The sequence below is a fragment of the Salvia hispanica genome, chromosome 6 (genome assembly GCF_023119035.1).
Source record: "Salvia hispanica cultivar TCC Black 2014 chromosome 6, UniMelb_Shisp_WGS_1.0, whole genome shotgun sequence".
Classification (NCBI taxonomy): Eukaryota; Viridiplantae; Streptophyta; class Magnoliopsida; order Lamiales; family Lamiaceae; genus Salvia; species Salvia hispanica.
The window spans coordinates 41,065,626-41,083,396 of record NC_062970.1 but is presented as its reverse complement, the minus strand read 5'-3'; the positions used below and the strand labels follow the sequence as shown (position 1 = coordinate 41,083,396).

General features: G+C 37.4%; 1 protein-coding gene and 1 long non-coding RNA gene across 2 annotated transcripts; one reads left to right on the top strand and one right to left on the bottom strand.

The window, feature by feature from the left end:
• Nucleotides 1-10,333: 10,333 nt before the first annotated feature.
• LOC125195354 (protein CREG2-like) lies at nt 10,334-13,456 on the bottom strand. The gene is made up of 4 exons (XM_048093513.1): nt 13,447-13,456; nt 10,669-10,970; nt 10,522-10,600; nt 10,334-10,455 (listed from the first exon to the last, which is right to left on the bottom strand). The coding sequence occupies exons 1-4, from the start codon at nt 13,454-13,456 to the stop codon at nt 10,334-10,336; spliced, it is 513 nt and encodes a 170-aa protein (XP_047949470.1).
• A 1,544-nt stretch (nt 13,457-15,000) lies between these two features.
• On the top strand, nt 15,001-16,108 carry LOC125193051. The gene is made up of 4 exons (XR_007171522.1): nt 15,001-15,155; nt 15,239-15,331; nt 15,410-15,451; nt 15,913-16,108. It is a non-coding gene; the product is annotated as an uncharacterized LOC125193051 (long non-coding RNA).
• Nucleotides 16,109-17,771: the final 1,663 nt, after the last annotated feature.

Here is a 17,771-nt window from a genome sequence, read left to right as displayed (position 1 = left end):
AGATGTGAAGCAAGTGAAACTGCCTAAATATAAATATGTTGTAGTTAGGAGGATCCACGGTGAAATTATAGAGGAAAGCGTACTAGCACAAGTTCATATACTTAAGAGCATCTCCAATAGCAGCTAGCCGGTTTCGCGTCGCTAGCCGGTCGGCTAGCCAAACTATTGGAAACAGCTAGCCGCGAATCAACGAAGAAATCGGCTACCCTACGCCGATTTGAGGGCGCTAGCCGATGTGCTGGCCGCCATTGTGGTGTGCCGATCGGCCAGCGCCCAATTTTCGTTTTTTTTTAATATTTTTTTTTGAAAACCTATATATACACGATTTTAGTTTCATTTTCATTTGCACCACTTGTTTTAACGAGTTTTTCTCTCTCTAAATTTTCTGTACAAGAGCAATATCGAGCGATGGACAACAACAACGAGTCCAGTCCGGCGACGAGCGGATCTCAAACTCTCACGGTACCTGTGGGATCTGGATGGGGCCGAGATGGGCGGGCAGATGGGCCATGGGTTTAACGTCCCTTGGGAAACAAGTTGATGGGGATGATGGCGGGAGCGGAGGGGGGGATGCAAGGGGGATGCCGGGCGGGGGACAGGCCGGCGGCGGACATGCAACGCCGGGGTGGGGAGGTATGCCCCAGATGCAACAACAGATGATGCAGCAGGTGATGAGGATGATCTTGGTATGGCAGGGAGGGATGCAGCCCGGTATGCAGCCTGGGATGCGGGGGCCACCGGTGGGGGACACGGTCTATCGTCTCTCTCTTGATTTTTTGACGGCTTCGCCTCACACGTCGACCCAAGTGGAGATGCAGTTCATCGGGCGATGACCTTTTGTTATTGCATGAGATGGGGATCGATCTCGGGGAGCCGGACACTCCCGTTCCAGTGGGTCGGGGCGCGCCGAAGAAGAAGAAGACCAAGGGGAAGGGCAAGGTGGTCGGCGAGTCGTCGCAGCCCGCTATTCACGAAACCCCCACGCGGAGGAAGTGGATGGAGGATGAGTACGTCTGTGTGGCTAAGGCGTGGTTGTCGATTTGCGGCGATCTGCTGGTTGCGAACAACCAGTGGATCGTCAACATGTGGGCTAAGATTAGAGCAGCCTACAGGAGGAACTGCCCGCACGGAAAAGGACTACAGCGGGGAGAAGTGCCGGAAGGGGTGGGAACGCATCGGGGGGCCGCGGTCGGCCGATTTTCGGGGTTGTACACCAACGCCCTCCGCATGAAGACTAGTGGGCAGGCGAGGAGGACGCCCGAGAGGATAGCGGAGAGTCGAGTTCCCCTTGCCGGGGACTTATAAGGAGTTCACCTTCTGAGTGCTGAAGGCCTCCGAGAAGTTCCGTGCGAGGTGCGACGCTGGGTGGCCGAAGAAGCAGAGGCTGAACTATTCCGGCGATTACAGCGGCAGCAGCGGCGGATCCCACGACCTCCCCCGGATGCTTTGAGGATTTTCCGTCCCCTCCATCCTTTGCTCGTCACCCTCGCCCGGTTGGCCAAAAGCGGGCGCAACAGGCAGCAAGGGGATCCTCCCCCTATCGCCCCAGGAGGTCATCTCGGCACTCCCCCCACGCGCGTACACCTTATTTTCGCATGCAAAAACAGAGGAACGGATGTACGAGGTCTTCCAAGAGTGGAAGGCCGCAACTGACCCCACGGAGAAGAGGTTTTTCCACTTAATGCTCGAGAACATACAGGTGGATTTGGATGCCACGAGGGCACTGGTGGGGGGCTCAGACGCGGGCTCAGATACCCCAGGTGGCGACGACGAGGACGGCGGTGGCGACGACGAGGAGTAGAGAGCGGCGGGGCTCGTGTGTGGAAGCCCGTTTTTTTTTTTAAATCATGTATTTTTTTTTATCTATGTACCTTTTTTTTTTTTAATGAAATGAATGAATTTTCCCGTATATGTCTCGTAAATTTAATTCCGTAATTTAATCGTAAATTTTATTCCGTAAATGTAGTTGTTTTTGAATTATTTTTATTGCGGCTAGCCTAAGGCTAGCCTATTTGCTTAAAATGATGATGTGGCAGGTGGATTTTTAGTGTTGATAACGCGACAGGGAGAGAGAGTGGCTAGCCTGGGACTAGCCTATTGTTATTGGAGATGCTCTAAGAAACACTTGAAAAATAGTGCTTATAAACGGGCAGCGAGTGGTGATCAATTTACATATGATCAAGGCAATTGGGTACAAGGATATGAAATTCTTATTTGGTTCAACTAGTTATACAACTGAAATGTAACATACAAGAGCCCAACAAAAATAAAACTTAGAAATTCTATAATTGCAACTTTTATCTTATCGAAGACATATTTATTTCAATACTCAATTCAACTAGTTATAACGGTTTCGACCGTATATAGATTTGTCCATCCGCCGGCAATGGTGTATTTTCTAGTCACTGTCGCTGTTTTTTTTTTCACTCTCTCTCGGCTGAAATCCGATTTTGATTTCATCTTCAAATTTTTTTAATTCGTTTAGAATTTTGCACAAAAAATTGTTCTGAGTTAATGTCAGATTGTTCAAATCTTTAAGTAATGATAATTTAAACTAAATTAATTAATAAATTTCAGGTAATAATCACCAAATAAAACATTGGCATAGCTTACTTAATAAAAAAATGCACATATAATCTTTAAATACAAATAATTTATAATAAGCAATAAGTATATTATGTTAATTCTATAATTTAGACTTATTAATCAACAAACATCATAAAAAACTGTATTTTAACTTGACCTGAAAACTTTATATTAAGTATGCAATGTAATATTAAAATATTCAAATCCTCTATTCCTTCTACAAACTTTTACACTATAATGACTTTGAGTTTAGTATAAATGGTTATAGATGCTTTTAGACGAAGGATTTATGGTAGTGAATTTTGGGGCTATTTTACTTAAATTGCTTATTTTGATTTAATTACACCCAAATGTGTACTACCTTCGAGTTAATTAATTTTTCTTGATTTAGTTAAGTCTCAGAGTAGTTAAATTTCCATTTTAATTTAGACCCAATGCAGTTAAATCTCTTGATTATTTTAGTGCAAAAGGATAACACAAAACTTTCAAGTAAGATGAAGAATTAGGATGTATAACTTTAATAGGGTAGGTGAATATCATTTTCAACGTGTACTGAAGCGGGTGCGGTGTAACTCATTTTGTCAACTCGTCTCCTTCCAATAGTATTTGAGCTGTTATGATCCCATTCTCGATGTAAATCCAAATGTCGATTAATTCATTGGATTTGAGCAATATTAGGACTTAATACTCTTCTAATGAATTAGATTCCTAAAATAGTCCAATGATATGAATAATAAAACATTTGTATCCTACTATTAATTTGGAATCGTGACAAAGCCTAATTTAATCATATTGGCCTTATATTATGTCAAAATGTTATAAAAATGTATTGTTTGCACGATCATTAAAACAACTAGTACTAGTGCTCTACATTTAAAATGCCTAGGGAATTGCAATAAACCAAATTCATTTAAACTTGAGGTCATGCCAAATTTTTATACTTTCAATTTGCACGTTAAAAGGTTGCCAAACGAGTTTTTAGTCTACAAGCTTCTATCCCAAAGAAGAGGAACGTAACTACATATACCCACATCACTAACTTAAACCACTACCTACAAGTTTGTTGTAACATGTTGGAAAGAATCAATTAAAAGGAGAAGAAGATTGGTGGAGATCACGGATGATTGCTTGAGATCACGAAATTAAGGGAATTGATATATTTTCCTTTTAGTATCTAGGGCAAATCTTGCCAAGTATATACCATTTTCTAGCCTATAAAATGGCAGTGTATATTGTAATGAAAGACAGACAAGTTGAATGAATAAACACAGATCTTTCAACAAGGTACCAGAGCGCTCGTAAGAAAATCATCATAGCCCTTATACCTTTCCCGACCTAGAAGGCGGCGAATTCCAACCTGCAAAAATGTCAGACGACGAGGAGAAACCAAACATGGAGGATGCACGATTAAATATGAGGAGACCCGATACACCACAGCAACGCCCAAATCACCAGCCACAACCATCAAGAACCACCACACAACCGCCCAATCGCCGCGAATTCAAACTCGACAAATCAAAGATGTGGTGCTCACACTGCGGAAAGAACAAGCATACAAGAAAAACCTGCTTCGTCCTCATCGGAGTTCCGGAGTGGTGGGACGGGAATCAAAAGGATAAAGCTCGACTTGCAATCGGAGTTGAGGACGGAGGCGGGCTGTTCCCCCAAGGAGTGGGCAACCGGGAGGTTGCCGTCGCCCGTGGAAGAGTAGGGGACGCCGGCCAGCAGCAAGGTGGAGGCGGCAGGACTGGCGAGACGGCCGGAATTGGAGAAACGGCATTTACAGAGAGAAAAAGGGGGAGGCGCGTCAAGTGGAGGTCTCCGATTAGAGTTGAAAAACCTTGATCCGCAATTTAAATTGCTCCTTAGTCCTTTTAAAATTAATGATGCTAGAAAAATACCCCACTGCATGAATAGTATTCAATTAGGTCCCCTAAATTCCAAGTGTGTGCAATTAGGTCCCCAGAACAAGAAAATTCCAAATAGGGTCCCTAAAATTGCTGAAAACTCTTTTTTAAGTCCGAATCGTTTTGCACCTTTGGATAGTCTCCCAATTGCGTGTGTCGCCCAAAGTAAGAGTGATTCTAAGGAGAAAGGGTGGATTTTTTATTGTGGGGCGACTGATACTATGTCTTATGATAAAAATGATTTTTCTGAATATGATGAAGTTACAAAAAGCCACATACAAACCGCGGATGGGGAGTTGACTATTGTGAGTGGGAGTGGAACCATTGAGATTTCCCCAACCTTAAAGTTCAAAAATTGCCTCCATGTGCCTAAATTGTCCCATAAACTCATGTTTATTAGCCATGTGACGAAAGAATTGAACTGTACGTTACTGATGCATCCAAACTTCTGTGTATTACAGGATATCAGGACGAGGAGGATAATTGAGCGTGGCACTGAGCGGCAAGGCCTCTATTACGTGGATGAGATTGCTCAACAAGGTGGCACCGTGATGCTTGCTCACGGATCTGCCAATCAGGAAGCTTGGCCGTGGCACCGCAGACTGGGGCATCCATCCTCGGGTTATTTAAAATTGCTTTTTCCAAAGTTTTCTCAGTTTAAAGATATTACTTGCGAATCTTGTGTTTTGGCAAAGAGCCACAGACAATCGTATAGATCAAGTGATACTCGTGTTAAGACTCTTTTTTCTCTAGTGCATGCTGATGTTTGGGGTCCTGCTCCTATTATTGGTGATCATGGTTTTAGATATTTTCTTATCTTTGTAGATGATTGCACTAGATTGACTTGGGTATATTTTTTGAAAAATAAATTAGAGGTTTTTGAAAAATTTACTCATTTTTTTACAATGATTAAGACACAATTCCAAACCACTGTTAAAATCCTTAGATCTGATAATGGAAGGGAATTTGTGAATACAGAAATGACCGAGTTTTTTAAGAGGAAAGGGTTAGTCCATCAAACCACTTGTCCATACACTCCTGAACAAAATGGGGTAGTTGAGCGAAAGAATAGGATAATCCTAGAAGTCACAAGAGCCCTTTTCTTTGACTCCAATGTTCCTAGGTTTCTATGGCCCGAAGCTGTTGCTACTGCTGTTTACTTGATTAATCGACTGCCAACAAAAATATTGGGTATGAACACTCCTCTACAGACTCTTTCATCCTTAACTAATATTCCTACACCTCTCACTCTTCCGCTCAAAAATTTTGGTTGCTCAGTTTATGTACATGTGCCAAAACATGAAAGGGGAAAATTTTCTGCATGTGCATTAAAATGTGTGTTCTTGGGTTATGGGATAAATCAGAAAGGCTATCGATGATATCATCCGGGGTCTAGGAAAATTATAACAACGATGAATTGTAATTTCCTTGAAAGTGAATTCTTTTACACCAAACCTCGGGGTCAGGGGGAGAGTATTGTTCAGGGGGAGTGAAATAATTCGACCTCTCAGTGTGTCTGTGCCATATCCAAAGCCCTCGGTCGCGGAACTAACAGAGCAAGCTAGTGTAACCGCCGAGCCGGTCATGTCTGCTGTAGAGCCTCCTCAAACGCCTACGCCTGAATCTCCTCCTCCAGTGATATCCGAGGTAATTCCTGAAACTATCTCAGATAATACAGTTGTTAACCCTGACGAGTCTGGTGTAGATGAGAATGAGAATGCGGCAATTGATGGGGATACTGGCCGTTATGTACTCCCCTCAAGGATTACTCGTGGCATTCCGGCCAAAAGCTATAGTCATGAGAGGATTAGCAAAGCTAGATATTCTATGGCGAACCTGGCCAAGGCCAACTTAACGGAGATGGCTAGGGCATTTGGAGCAGCCCTGTATGACGAGGAGGAAATTCCATACACAGCTGAGGAGGCCATGAAAATTCCAAAATGGAAGGAAGCAATGCTGGTAGAGATGCGGGCCCTAATGAAGAACAACACATGGGAAGTTTGTCTGAAACCTGATTGAGTTCGAACAGTGGGTTGCAGGTGGGTTTTCACCATCAAACGAAGACCAGATGGATCGATTGAAAGGTATAAGGCGAGACTAGGAGCCAAAGGTTACACACAGACCTATGGAGTTGACTATGCAGAGACCTTCTCACCTGTTGCCAAGATGAGTACTATTCGAGTGTTACTCTCGATAGCTGCGACCAGGGGGTGGCCGTTCCATCAGTTTGACGTGACTAATGCTTTCTTACATGGGAACTTAAGAAACCAATCTATATGGAAGCACCTCCTGGATTTGCGGGGGAATTCAAAGGAGGGAAAATTTGCAAGCTGAAACGAACACTTGGGCTGAAACAGTCGCCTAGAGCTTGGTTTGGAAGGTTTACAGAGGTGATGAAGAAGTACGGGTACAAACAAAGCAATTCTGGTCACACACTGTTTCTAAAGAAGAGTGAAGGAAAGATCACATGCCTAATCATTTATGTAGACGATATGATCCTCACTGGTGATGATGAAGAGGAGATGGATCAGCTGAAGAAGAATTTATTTACAGAATTTGAAATGAAGGACTTGGGAATGCTGAAGTATTTTTTGGGTATAGAAGTGCTGAGATCGAAAAAAGGGATCTTCATCAGTCAGAGGAAGTATGTTCTTGAATTACTTACAGAAACAGGACTATTGGACTGCAAGCCAGCCGACACTCCTATGGTTCAGAATCACGATCTGCAAATAGTAGAAGGAGCTGAAGCTACCCACCGCACTCGATATCAACGTTTGGTTGGGAAATTGATATACCTATCCCACACAAGACCTGACATAGCAGTTCATGCATGCACCTCAAGTAGCTCATTGGGAAGCAGCACTGAGGATTGTTCGATATCTAAAGGGGACAGCAGGCCATGGAATTCTGTTTGAGAATCATGGACATTTGGAGATTCATGGGTTTACAGATGCTGATTGGGCGGGAAATCCAAATGACAGAAAATCGACTGCAGGATATTTCACCTTTGTAGGGGGAAATCTTGTCACATGGCGAAGCAAGAAGCAAAGGGTGGTAGCACTGTCGAGCGCTGAAGCAGAATTCCGAGGAATCAAGAGTGGATTGACAGAAATTCTATGGTTGAAGAAGTTGATGACTGAGCTGGAGTTGAACTCACAGAAATCATGTAGACTGTTTTGTGATAACAAGGCGGCGATCAGCATATTTGAGAATCCAGTCCAGCATGATCGTACTAAACACGTCGAGGTGGATCGACATTTTATCAAGGACAACATAGAATCCAAGATAGTAGAACTTCCTTTTGTGAGATCTGAAGATCAGTTGGCAAATATTATCACAAAGGCTGTTGATGCTAGAAGCTTCCATAAGGCATTGGGCAAGTTAAGAATGTGTGATCCCATTACTTAACTTGAGGGGGAGTGTTGGAAAGAATCAATTAAAAGGAGAAGAAGATTGGTGGAGATCACGGATGATTGATTGAGATCACGAAATTAAGGGAATTGATATATTTTCCTTTTAGTATCTAGGGCAAATCTTGCCAAGTATATACCATTTTCTAGCCTATAAAATGGCAGTGTATATTGTAATGAAAGACAGACAAGTTGAATGAATAAACACAGATCTTTCAACATGTATCAGAACCTGGCATTTTGCAAACCAGATGTGTGATGATGAAACTAGTACATACAACATACTCCTTATTAAATTATCTTCAACACATCCAAAGATAAGAACTGAACTAGGAAACAAGCTGGAGACAGTTATTTGATTAAGATACTCTTTCAAGTTAAGACTTTGCAATTTAAGTCTCATCATTTGGTGAATGAATAAATATGGATGCACATGCGCGTATTATTAGGCCATATTATGAATACAAAACATCACCTTTATCTTGTCTTTTCCATTTTGATCCAAATTCGGGCAGGTGAATTTTAAACACTTAATATTGGATCTTCATTTCCAACCAAATCATGTCAATTCTGCATACTAACAATTTTTTGGGATATCATAAACTAGCAATTCTAAAGAATGCATCAAGTAGCCAATCATCAACAGTGGCAAACCAGGAATGAGTAGCTTTCTAGTAAAATAAGGGCACAAGCTCTATCACTATGAGATGCCAATTAAAGGGATCAAGTTAATGACTAAGTACGTTGGTAACATATACAAGGATGAATGTCGACTAGACTTATACTATATATGCACCTAAAATAACCACACATATCCTCCCAATATATTCTATAAGCTCGAAGGTTTTACATTTCCAAGTTCCAGCATAATTTGGGAATGATGAGATGCATATAAACAATATGACCTTTTGATGCATTTTGCTTTAGTCTTTTTATCTTCAACAACCAAACCCAGTTAATTCGATCAAATAGAGATGATGGAATAAAAATCTGGCATGATCTTTGCAAACAAAAGTGTGAACATTGTATATTCCCAATTTAGTGCTTAGCCCACCCATTATAAAATACTCTATACGCCTTATAAAATAAATAAATAATATGAAAATAACATGATTTTTAATATAAATTGATAAAGCATGAGAGATAGAAAGAAAAATATTTAAAATATTGTTAAATAGAACAAAGTGTATGCCGATTTTCCAACTAAATAGATGCAATTTTTTCAATTAATTAGACTATCAATTGTTTAGAGGCAGTGAAATCTAATTGAATACGTACTAGTAAATTTTAGTACTTAAAATCTAATTGATTTTTCAGTTAGTACTTTATTTATTCAATGTTTTTAATTTAGAATTGCATATTTAGAAATTACGATACGTTTTAGATTTGTGAATTAAAAATTGATTTATTGATTTCAAAATTAGATAGTTAGAAATTTGGTTTGTGATTTGTGTGAATTTGAGGATATAGATTTATTGACCTTTGGTCATTACAATTTACAATTGGCAACTAAGAGCATTCACAGTGAGAGCCCTTCCCACCGCCTTCCCGTAGCCTTCCGGAAAGGCGGTCGGGAAGGCTCCCATTGCAGCGGTCGAGCCCTCCCGAGGAGAGAGAAAGTGCCAAAAGCACGGTTGTGGCCGAGCCTGGACGGTTTTCAGAGCCCTGTTAGATGAGAGTGAGTGAAAGAGGATAATAAGATTCGAGATTTATAGTAAAATTAATGATGGCTTCTACCTTAATATGGTAGATAACACTGGTATTTTTTTATTCAAATTCTCGTGATCAGTACTTACACATTTACTTATTTAGACTGTCATTAAAGTTCCACATGACTAAACACCTTAGATATTGAAGGATTGGATGGTGTTTAGGGGTGCATGGTCAGAAATCTGAACGAACCATACCTTAGGAATTGAAGAGTTGGATAATGACTAAAAGGTGCACGGTCTGAAATCCGAACCAACGGCCGATAGTCAAATCATAAACACAATCCCGATTTTATTACTAACAAAAATTGACATAATTGCAATCCAATTTATTCCTAACATAGTACAATTCAAAATTTTAATTAAATTTTTATATTATCGTGCGAATTTCAAGTCACTTTGTATAAACGTTTTCAACATTGTCAAGTTGTCTTCTGGAATTTAATACGTAGAATTTTTATATTACCGTGCGAATTTCAAGTCACTCTATATCATCATTTTCAACATTTTCGAGTCACCTTCTAGAATTTAATTGAATTTTATATTACTGTGCGAATTTCCCTTGCACTTTATTTCCAAACGAAAATACTGATCATTCCAAAGTCGAGATTACAACTTTACATGCGAGAGTTCGGCAATTACAAAATAACATAAGCTTCTAGTAGATCTTTGTTATACTAATAAAGGAAAGGGAAATTCGGGATGTCATATGACCTGATCGCTACTCAGCATCGAGGTAAGCCTCCACGGTGAGGTCGCGGGGAGGTGCCGACTTGCTCACGAGGAAAATAGCCTCGATCTCGAGCCTGTAGACCGAAAAAGTTTGGTTCATGCGAGGGAAGGCTGCAAACAAGCAACGAATGATCGTCAGTAAAAAAAGAAAATAAAAGAAGAAAATAAAAATAAAACCGTTGAAGGCCGGGTAGGCCTTGAACAAAGCCTTCCTGGCCCGGGCTTCGTCCTTGGAGCCGGCAGGGAGGTTGCGGAGCTGAAATTAATATAAATTAGAAGGTGACTAGGTGAGAGTGAGATATAAGAAGAACAAGTGACCATTACCTCGCCGGATAGGGTAATCTTGGAGCAAGTCGGGGACTGAGTGTCGGCGCCCTCGCAACCGTTGATGTATGCCTCCGAGACCGTGAAGCTCGCGCGGACGTCCACCGTCACTTCCCTCTCCACGGGGTCCAATGTGGAGAGGTAGAAGAGCCGGGAGCCTGTATCGTCGTCGGTGTAGGAGACCGGATACGTGAAGGGGGTGGACGTCGAAGTGTTGGTGCCTATCACGCTCCACTTGCCCTTGTTGACAAGCCACCGTGCAAACTCTGCCACGTCATCGACGTCAGGGCGGGTATCGTCGTCTGTGAAAGGTGGTGCTTAGAAGTAGCAACACCTTTTATATTATCGTGCAAATTAGGAATCAACGTATGAAAAGTTGAGGGACGACAACATAACAAGCTGAAACAGAGAAAAAAATGAGAATGTGTGTGAGATAGAAGAAAAGATAAAGAAAAATATGAGAGATATTGTACCTCGCCGGAGAGGGTGATTTTGGCGCAGGAGGGAAACTGAGCATCCTGGCCGTCGTAGTTGCCGAAGAAAATCTCACTGAAACTGAGGCTGTAATAGACGTTGTTCAGGGGCTTTGGCCGAAATAATTTGAAATTTGCACGATGCCAAAATAATTTGAAATTTGCACGATGCCAAAATAATTTGAATTTACACGATCCTCCTTGCGAATCGGGCTGATGAATTAAAATTATGCTTCTTTACAATAAAGTACAATGGATTTTTAATATTTGATCAATACTTAAAAACATAATAACACGTAATTAACAATAGACTTAATACTTAAAAACACACTAACACCTAAGTTACGAAGATAGAAAGAAAAATAAAAACTGCATATAAGGCATTGAGGTAATCTTCGACAGTGAGCATCTTGTTGACGAGGAAGATGTCGTCAACAAGTAACTTGTAGACGGCAAAGGTGTCGTTCATCTTGGGGAAAATGCCCTTGGAGTGGCATTCTGGAAATAAATTGAGGATGAGAAGGGCATGAAAGACCATAAATATTTATATGAAAAATGACTTCAAATGATATTATACACATACGTAGAGGCGTTTGGTGCATTTTTTGAAACATGAGTACCTCCAACATTCGATTAACTATACATAGGGGCTAATTTTGTAGTTCACACTACCAAATAAAGTTATAGAAGAATAATTTTAAGTTGTTTTTGTATTAAATCAACTAAAGATATTGATCTCAAAAACAGATGGTAAATTCAAATTTTATTATGTGATTCCAGATTGAACGAGACATAATTTTTCTTATCTTTTGAGGATATAATATTTTCTTTTCCAAGCATTACACCGCCGAAAAAATTTCATTGCATTATACAAGCATACATTTTTTAATAAACTTTTAACATTTTATTTCATGATAAACGCACATTAGCATAAATAAAGATAAAATTAGCCCCGTTTTTGTACAATGTAAGATATGTATGGCTAACTTCAATACATTACAAAGTAACAAAACAGTAAGTCGAAAGAGTATTATTAATATGTGTTCAAAAATTCATGCATGATGTTTAATTGACGCCGGTCGCTGTTCTTGGTCACTTAAAAGGTTAATAATATAAGACTAAATTAAGTAGAAAATTGATCTCGTTCTTGGCCTCATAAATAACATCATTCCATTATAGTTTAAACTTCGGCATAGTACGCAATTTGATAATCGGGATTGACATATTTTGAGAAACAATATATTAACTTGAGAGTTCTACAATGACGGCTAGTAAAAGAAAGAAAATGAAAGGCAATTCTGATCGGATATAACGCAATGATTTCTCGTTGATATTATGATGGAGTTCTGAAAAAATGAAAATAAAAATAATATATAGATCTTGTATTTAATTTTGTGTGTTGAATAATTGCAAATGGGTCAAGGAGGGAAAGATATATTAACTCTGAACTCGGCTAAAACTGAAACACTTAGAAAAACACACTACTCCCGCTAGAGAACTGGCACAATTTGTGAAAGCATTCACACTTCTAATATGTGGCACGGTGACATTATATTTAAAAGTGACATGTTGACCCTTAAATGTTATAAATTTATTTAAAATGCAATTACGAACCCCTACAAAACTGTAGAAAAATTGTTTCTTCTATACCAAACAACATTTTCATCCCATGCAAAAAAACGCCAAGTCTTCCACACATGCACTATATATTTAGGGCATGTTTAATAAGTTAGTAATACCAAGATAGAGAATTATATAAGAACATTTTTAATTGTTTGATATCATAGTTAAGCTTAACTCAAAGCCCAATATAAGACCAGGGCCCTATCTAATCTTACCAAAATTATAACATTAACCTTGTTTATGTATCTCACCAATTTGTCAAGTTAAACCATGTTATTTAATATACAATACAAATTTAGATAATTTCTTTTCTATCAAACAACAACGGAAAAAAATTATATCTTTGCATATCTTGACATGAAGCCCGTATTTCTTATCTTATTTTACATATCTTCTCATATCCCATCTTTTTTATCAAACGAGTCCTTATAACATCAAAATTCCATCCAAATTAATAAAAATGGAAGAAAGTAAACCTCCAAACAAAAGCTCAAGAAAAAAAGCATTTGTTGGTAACATTAAAAAAAAAAGTTGGCTCCTAACCCCCTATTACATTATACATATGGACAAAATATTTAGGAAAATTATAAAAAAAAGTAATCCACTTGTTGGCTAGTGAAATTCACCAAGAAAACTAGTACTCAATTGGAAGTAGCTTCAAAAAGCACTATTCAAAAATCACCATTCGACATGGTCATAAATTAGAAGAATAAATTAGGGAGAATAAATTAGGGATTTAGCGGCAGATTTATTAAGCGCCAAAACATAAATTAGAAGAATAAATTAGGGAGAATAAATTAGGGAGAGATACATTAAGCGCCAAAACATGTATCTCACAACCGTCCACTCCCCCACAACTCCAAGCAAATTCATGAACTCACAGTTATCTCTGATAGTATAACACAAAGAACAAGAACGAGAAGAAAATCAAGTTGAAACCTACCTCTAATTCTTGCATGGTGAGTTTTTCAGTGAAATTATTTTGAGAATGAAAAATGTAATATATTCACGGGAATGATAATCTACTGTTGCTAACGTAGCTTTTATGTTTTAATCAATTTTATTATGCAATGTGATCAATTTTAAAGTAATTTTTGTTTTATCCCCCCAGTGTTGATGAAATGATCTAAGTTTCACTATATCATTTTTTACCAGATATTGTCTTTACTTATTTTCACTCCAACGTATGAAGTTACATGTAGCTTCTAAAGGAGGGACACAGACTAAAAAAGTATTCGTTTGCATGAGGAACGGAATATGTCAGCACAAAGGTTTACAGCTAGTGAAGGTAAAAAAAAATACTTGGTTTCTATGTGATAGTAGAAAAAGAAAATCGTGTTATGTTTCGATTAAATAGTGAAACTAAATCGAATCTGACGGATTTATTTTGACGACAATAAAGAAGCTTTGAACATGTTTCCATTTTCGAATGAGGATATAAGTGTTGACATCGAAGAAGAGGAGGAAGGTAATGGGAAATCACACACTCTATTAAGCTCCTTAATATTTTAGATAATAGATTAATCATTTTTTTTTTGTGTGCTTAAAGGTAGTGCATCTGGACCTAAATCTATTGGAAAGGAAAGCAGAGGCCATACCTATATGACAAATATTTGGGGCCGCCCTCCAAATCTACCACTCATTTCTGTCGAGTATAATGAGTTTGGTCAGCCTATAGGTGGTGAAAAGAGCAAGCTTTGTCATTTCTTAGTTTCAATTGCAAGAAATGGTAATTAGTGTCCATTAGATGTTAATAATTGGCATGCCATGCCGAGGGGGAAAACGTTGAGATGCTCGAAGTCATTAAGGTAATAACATTTCAAAAGAGTGTAGATTATATAATTCATCATGTTCTTTTATCCTTCTATGCTTTTGGACTAAGTTAGTTTTCTTTAACAATGTGGCTTATCTTTTGACATGCATTGTTCTGACTTTAAAATTACTTTTATGTCTTTTATGTTTTGACATGCATTGTTCTGACTTTAAAGTAATTTTAAAGATAAGCCACTAAGTTAGCTTTCTATTTTAGTTTAATAATGTATGTCTTTGTCTAATGTAGTTACGAGTTATTGGGCAGATGTACTTATAGAGCACTTAATACATGATAAGGATAATAGAGTTTTGGAAGATCAATGGATCAAATGTCTTGCTTATTTGAATGGAGAAGTTGGAGTTAAATGAAGAAGTTGGCCTACATCGGAGTTAAATGGAGCAGTTAAATGGGTTTTGGCCTACATCGGAGTTAAATGGAGAAGTTGGAAGCATTATTTGAAAAAAACGAGTTATTGGGCAGATGTACCTATCGAGCACTTAATACATGACAAGGATGATAGAGTTTTGGAAGATCAATGGATCAAATGTCTTGCTTTCTGGAGAAGGGAAGATGCAAAGGTTTATTCTAGATTTTCTCTATGTAATGATATTTCATTCAAGCTATGAATCTACTTATCATTTTGATTTTGACTTGCTATTAGAATATAAGTAAGAGAAACCAAAAAGCTCAATCAAAGAAGTTAATGAATCAAAGAACATGACAGCCGTTATTTGTGCAAGTTAAAGACATATTGGTAATGTTTTCTTTTTTCTATGTCTAATGTTAATTGCTATAAATTTTGATGATCCTGATTATTTGTCTTATGTTGCAGTGAGTGAGTGCATAAAGTAATTTTGGTCTAACAATTGAAGAGGTATGTGCAATGTTAATTTGCTAGTAATAGTAATTTTTATTATATTACTTGTATTATGGTTTGATTTTTGAGCTCTACTCTTTTCCCATGTTCTACTTATGTTATTCACCTGATGGATCTTTATCTACTACTACTATAATTTTCTTTGTTCTTGATTAAAAAACTAAAATGTGATTTATACTTTATGCATTCATTGTAGCTACAAACTAAAATGTGATTTATACTTTGTGTATTCACTGTAGCTACTAATTATTTCTGATTCACTTATGTCTATTCAAATTAGGTACGAAAATTACTTTTCATTCAAAGTTATAGAATTTTTATTTCGGCATATGCAATAATTTAATGTAAAATTTATTTTCTTATTTGTTCAGATTTGTTTTCTTAGTCCAAAGTTTGTCATTGCCATTAATTTCACCATTTCTGTTATTTAATGTTGATGTTTCTCTTCTATATTGCAGATTTGCAGGTTGGCAGATACCCTCTGTTTTTCCGCTTGCTGTATCCATGGTATTGGCCCTCGTCTTGTTAAAACTCGGTAGTTTCTACAAGCTATATGTGTTGTGGTTGCATGTATCCGTGTGGAACATTGGAAGTGTGGCTTTCATGTAAATCTAATCTTTCATCTCACTGTTGAGAAGAGTTGTAGTCTGGATGTTTTTATGCAATCAAATTAGTTTTTTCATTGAGACAATTCAAGTTGAAGTATTATGTTTTAAATGTGTTTCCCTTTGTAGTACTATTATTTTATGCACGGAGGATTTCTATGTAAGATTAGATATTGGATTTTTATTATTCAAATTTAGCATTTTATTTAATTAGTCGTTTATGAAATTTTATTGGATGGTTAATAGCAATTTAATACTATAATTTTTTTAGATTGAAAGTGGAAATGTATTTATATATTTAATAAAGATGTAAATATAAAAATTTGAAGGACTAAATATAATTTATAGGATGAAAATACAAACTATAGCAATTTGTAGGTTAAAAGTATAAATCAAATAAATATAGGTGGGAAGTTGTAATAATATATATTTGTGGGGATTATTTGTAAATTATCGTGCATTTATATAGTGTGATTTAAAAGAGTAGTTTGTGACACTACATTTTGCTTGTTATCACATTATTTTCCTCACACTTGCAATGAGTGCCATTACACAAAAAGTGTCTAAGATAATACTCCCTCCGTCCCGGATAATTCGTTTCTGTTTTCCATTTCGGTCCGTCCCACATAATTTGTCCCACTTCACTTTTACCATTTTTGGTAGTGGACCCCATATTCCACTAACTCATTCCTACTCACATTTTATTATAAAACTAATATATAAAGGTAGGACCCACATTCCACTAACTTTTTCAACCCACTTTTTATTACAATTCTTAAAACCCGTGCCCGATCAAAGTGACTCGAATTATCCGGGACGGAGGGAGTAGTTTTCTAGTTGCATTTATATGTGTCTGTGAATTTTCTAGTAGTTATTTGATTTTAAATTTCAAAGATTACGTGTAAAATCAAAATTCGTCTAAACTTGTATACTTTATGACGATAGTATTTGTCCACACAAACTCAAAATTTCCAATACCTCTGCTTCCATAGAAATGTATGTGTACTTCAACTTGGAAAGTAGTAACTAAATAACAGGATTAACTGTTGTAAGCAACAACACATGCAATTTCTTTGAATATTCATCATGAAATATCTAGTTTTACTTGTATTTGTTTATGATAAATAGACTTCACATTACATTAATTATTACATTCATATTTTAATTAAATAAAGTCTAAAAATAGGATCAATCCATATTCCACTAATTTTTAAACCAATTTAGTTTACATTTCCTAAATGGATTATAAACGCTAAAATCACGAATTACATTGGCAAATTTTTGCTATTTGCCGTAAACTCAAATTTTTTATGTTCGTTAGTAATATTGTTTGGGCACTGCCCGATGTTTATACCAAAAAAATTGTGTTAAAAATTCCATCTAAATAGATAATTAAGAATGGAATTAATTTAATTGTGTGAAATGTAAAATGAATCAAAATCAAATGAAGATATGTAGAGTATTTAACATCTGTGAGTTTCGTAGTAGATCCGCGGATTTATTTTAAAAGGTTATTATTTTAATCTTTAGTTTTTTTGGAATTATTTATGAGTTACTACGTAATTGATAGTATAACTTCAAATATGCATAAATTAGTCAGCGGCCCCTCTGTTCAACGTTACTCCACCTTACCTGTTGACACATTCTCAAATGAGCATTAAATATCATTATTTGAACATTATAATATTTTCCATGTCCTATTATCATATACT

Coding starts and splice junctions, on each gene's coding strand:
- LOC125195354 (XM_048093513.1), bottom strand. Junction 10,601..10,668: donor AGATTACCCTATCCGGCGAG/GTAATGGTCACT, acceptor TATTAATTTCAG/CTCCGCAACCTCCCTGCCGG. Junction 10,456..10,521: donor GGCCTACCCGGCCTTCAACG/GTTTTATTTTTA, acceptor GCTTGTTTGCAG/CCTTCCCTCGCATGAACCAA.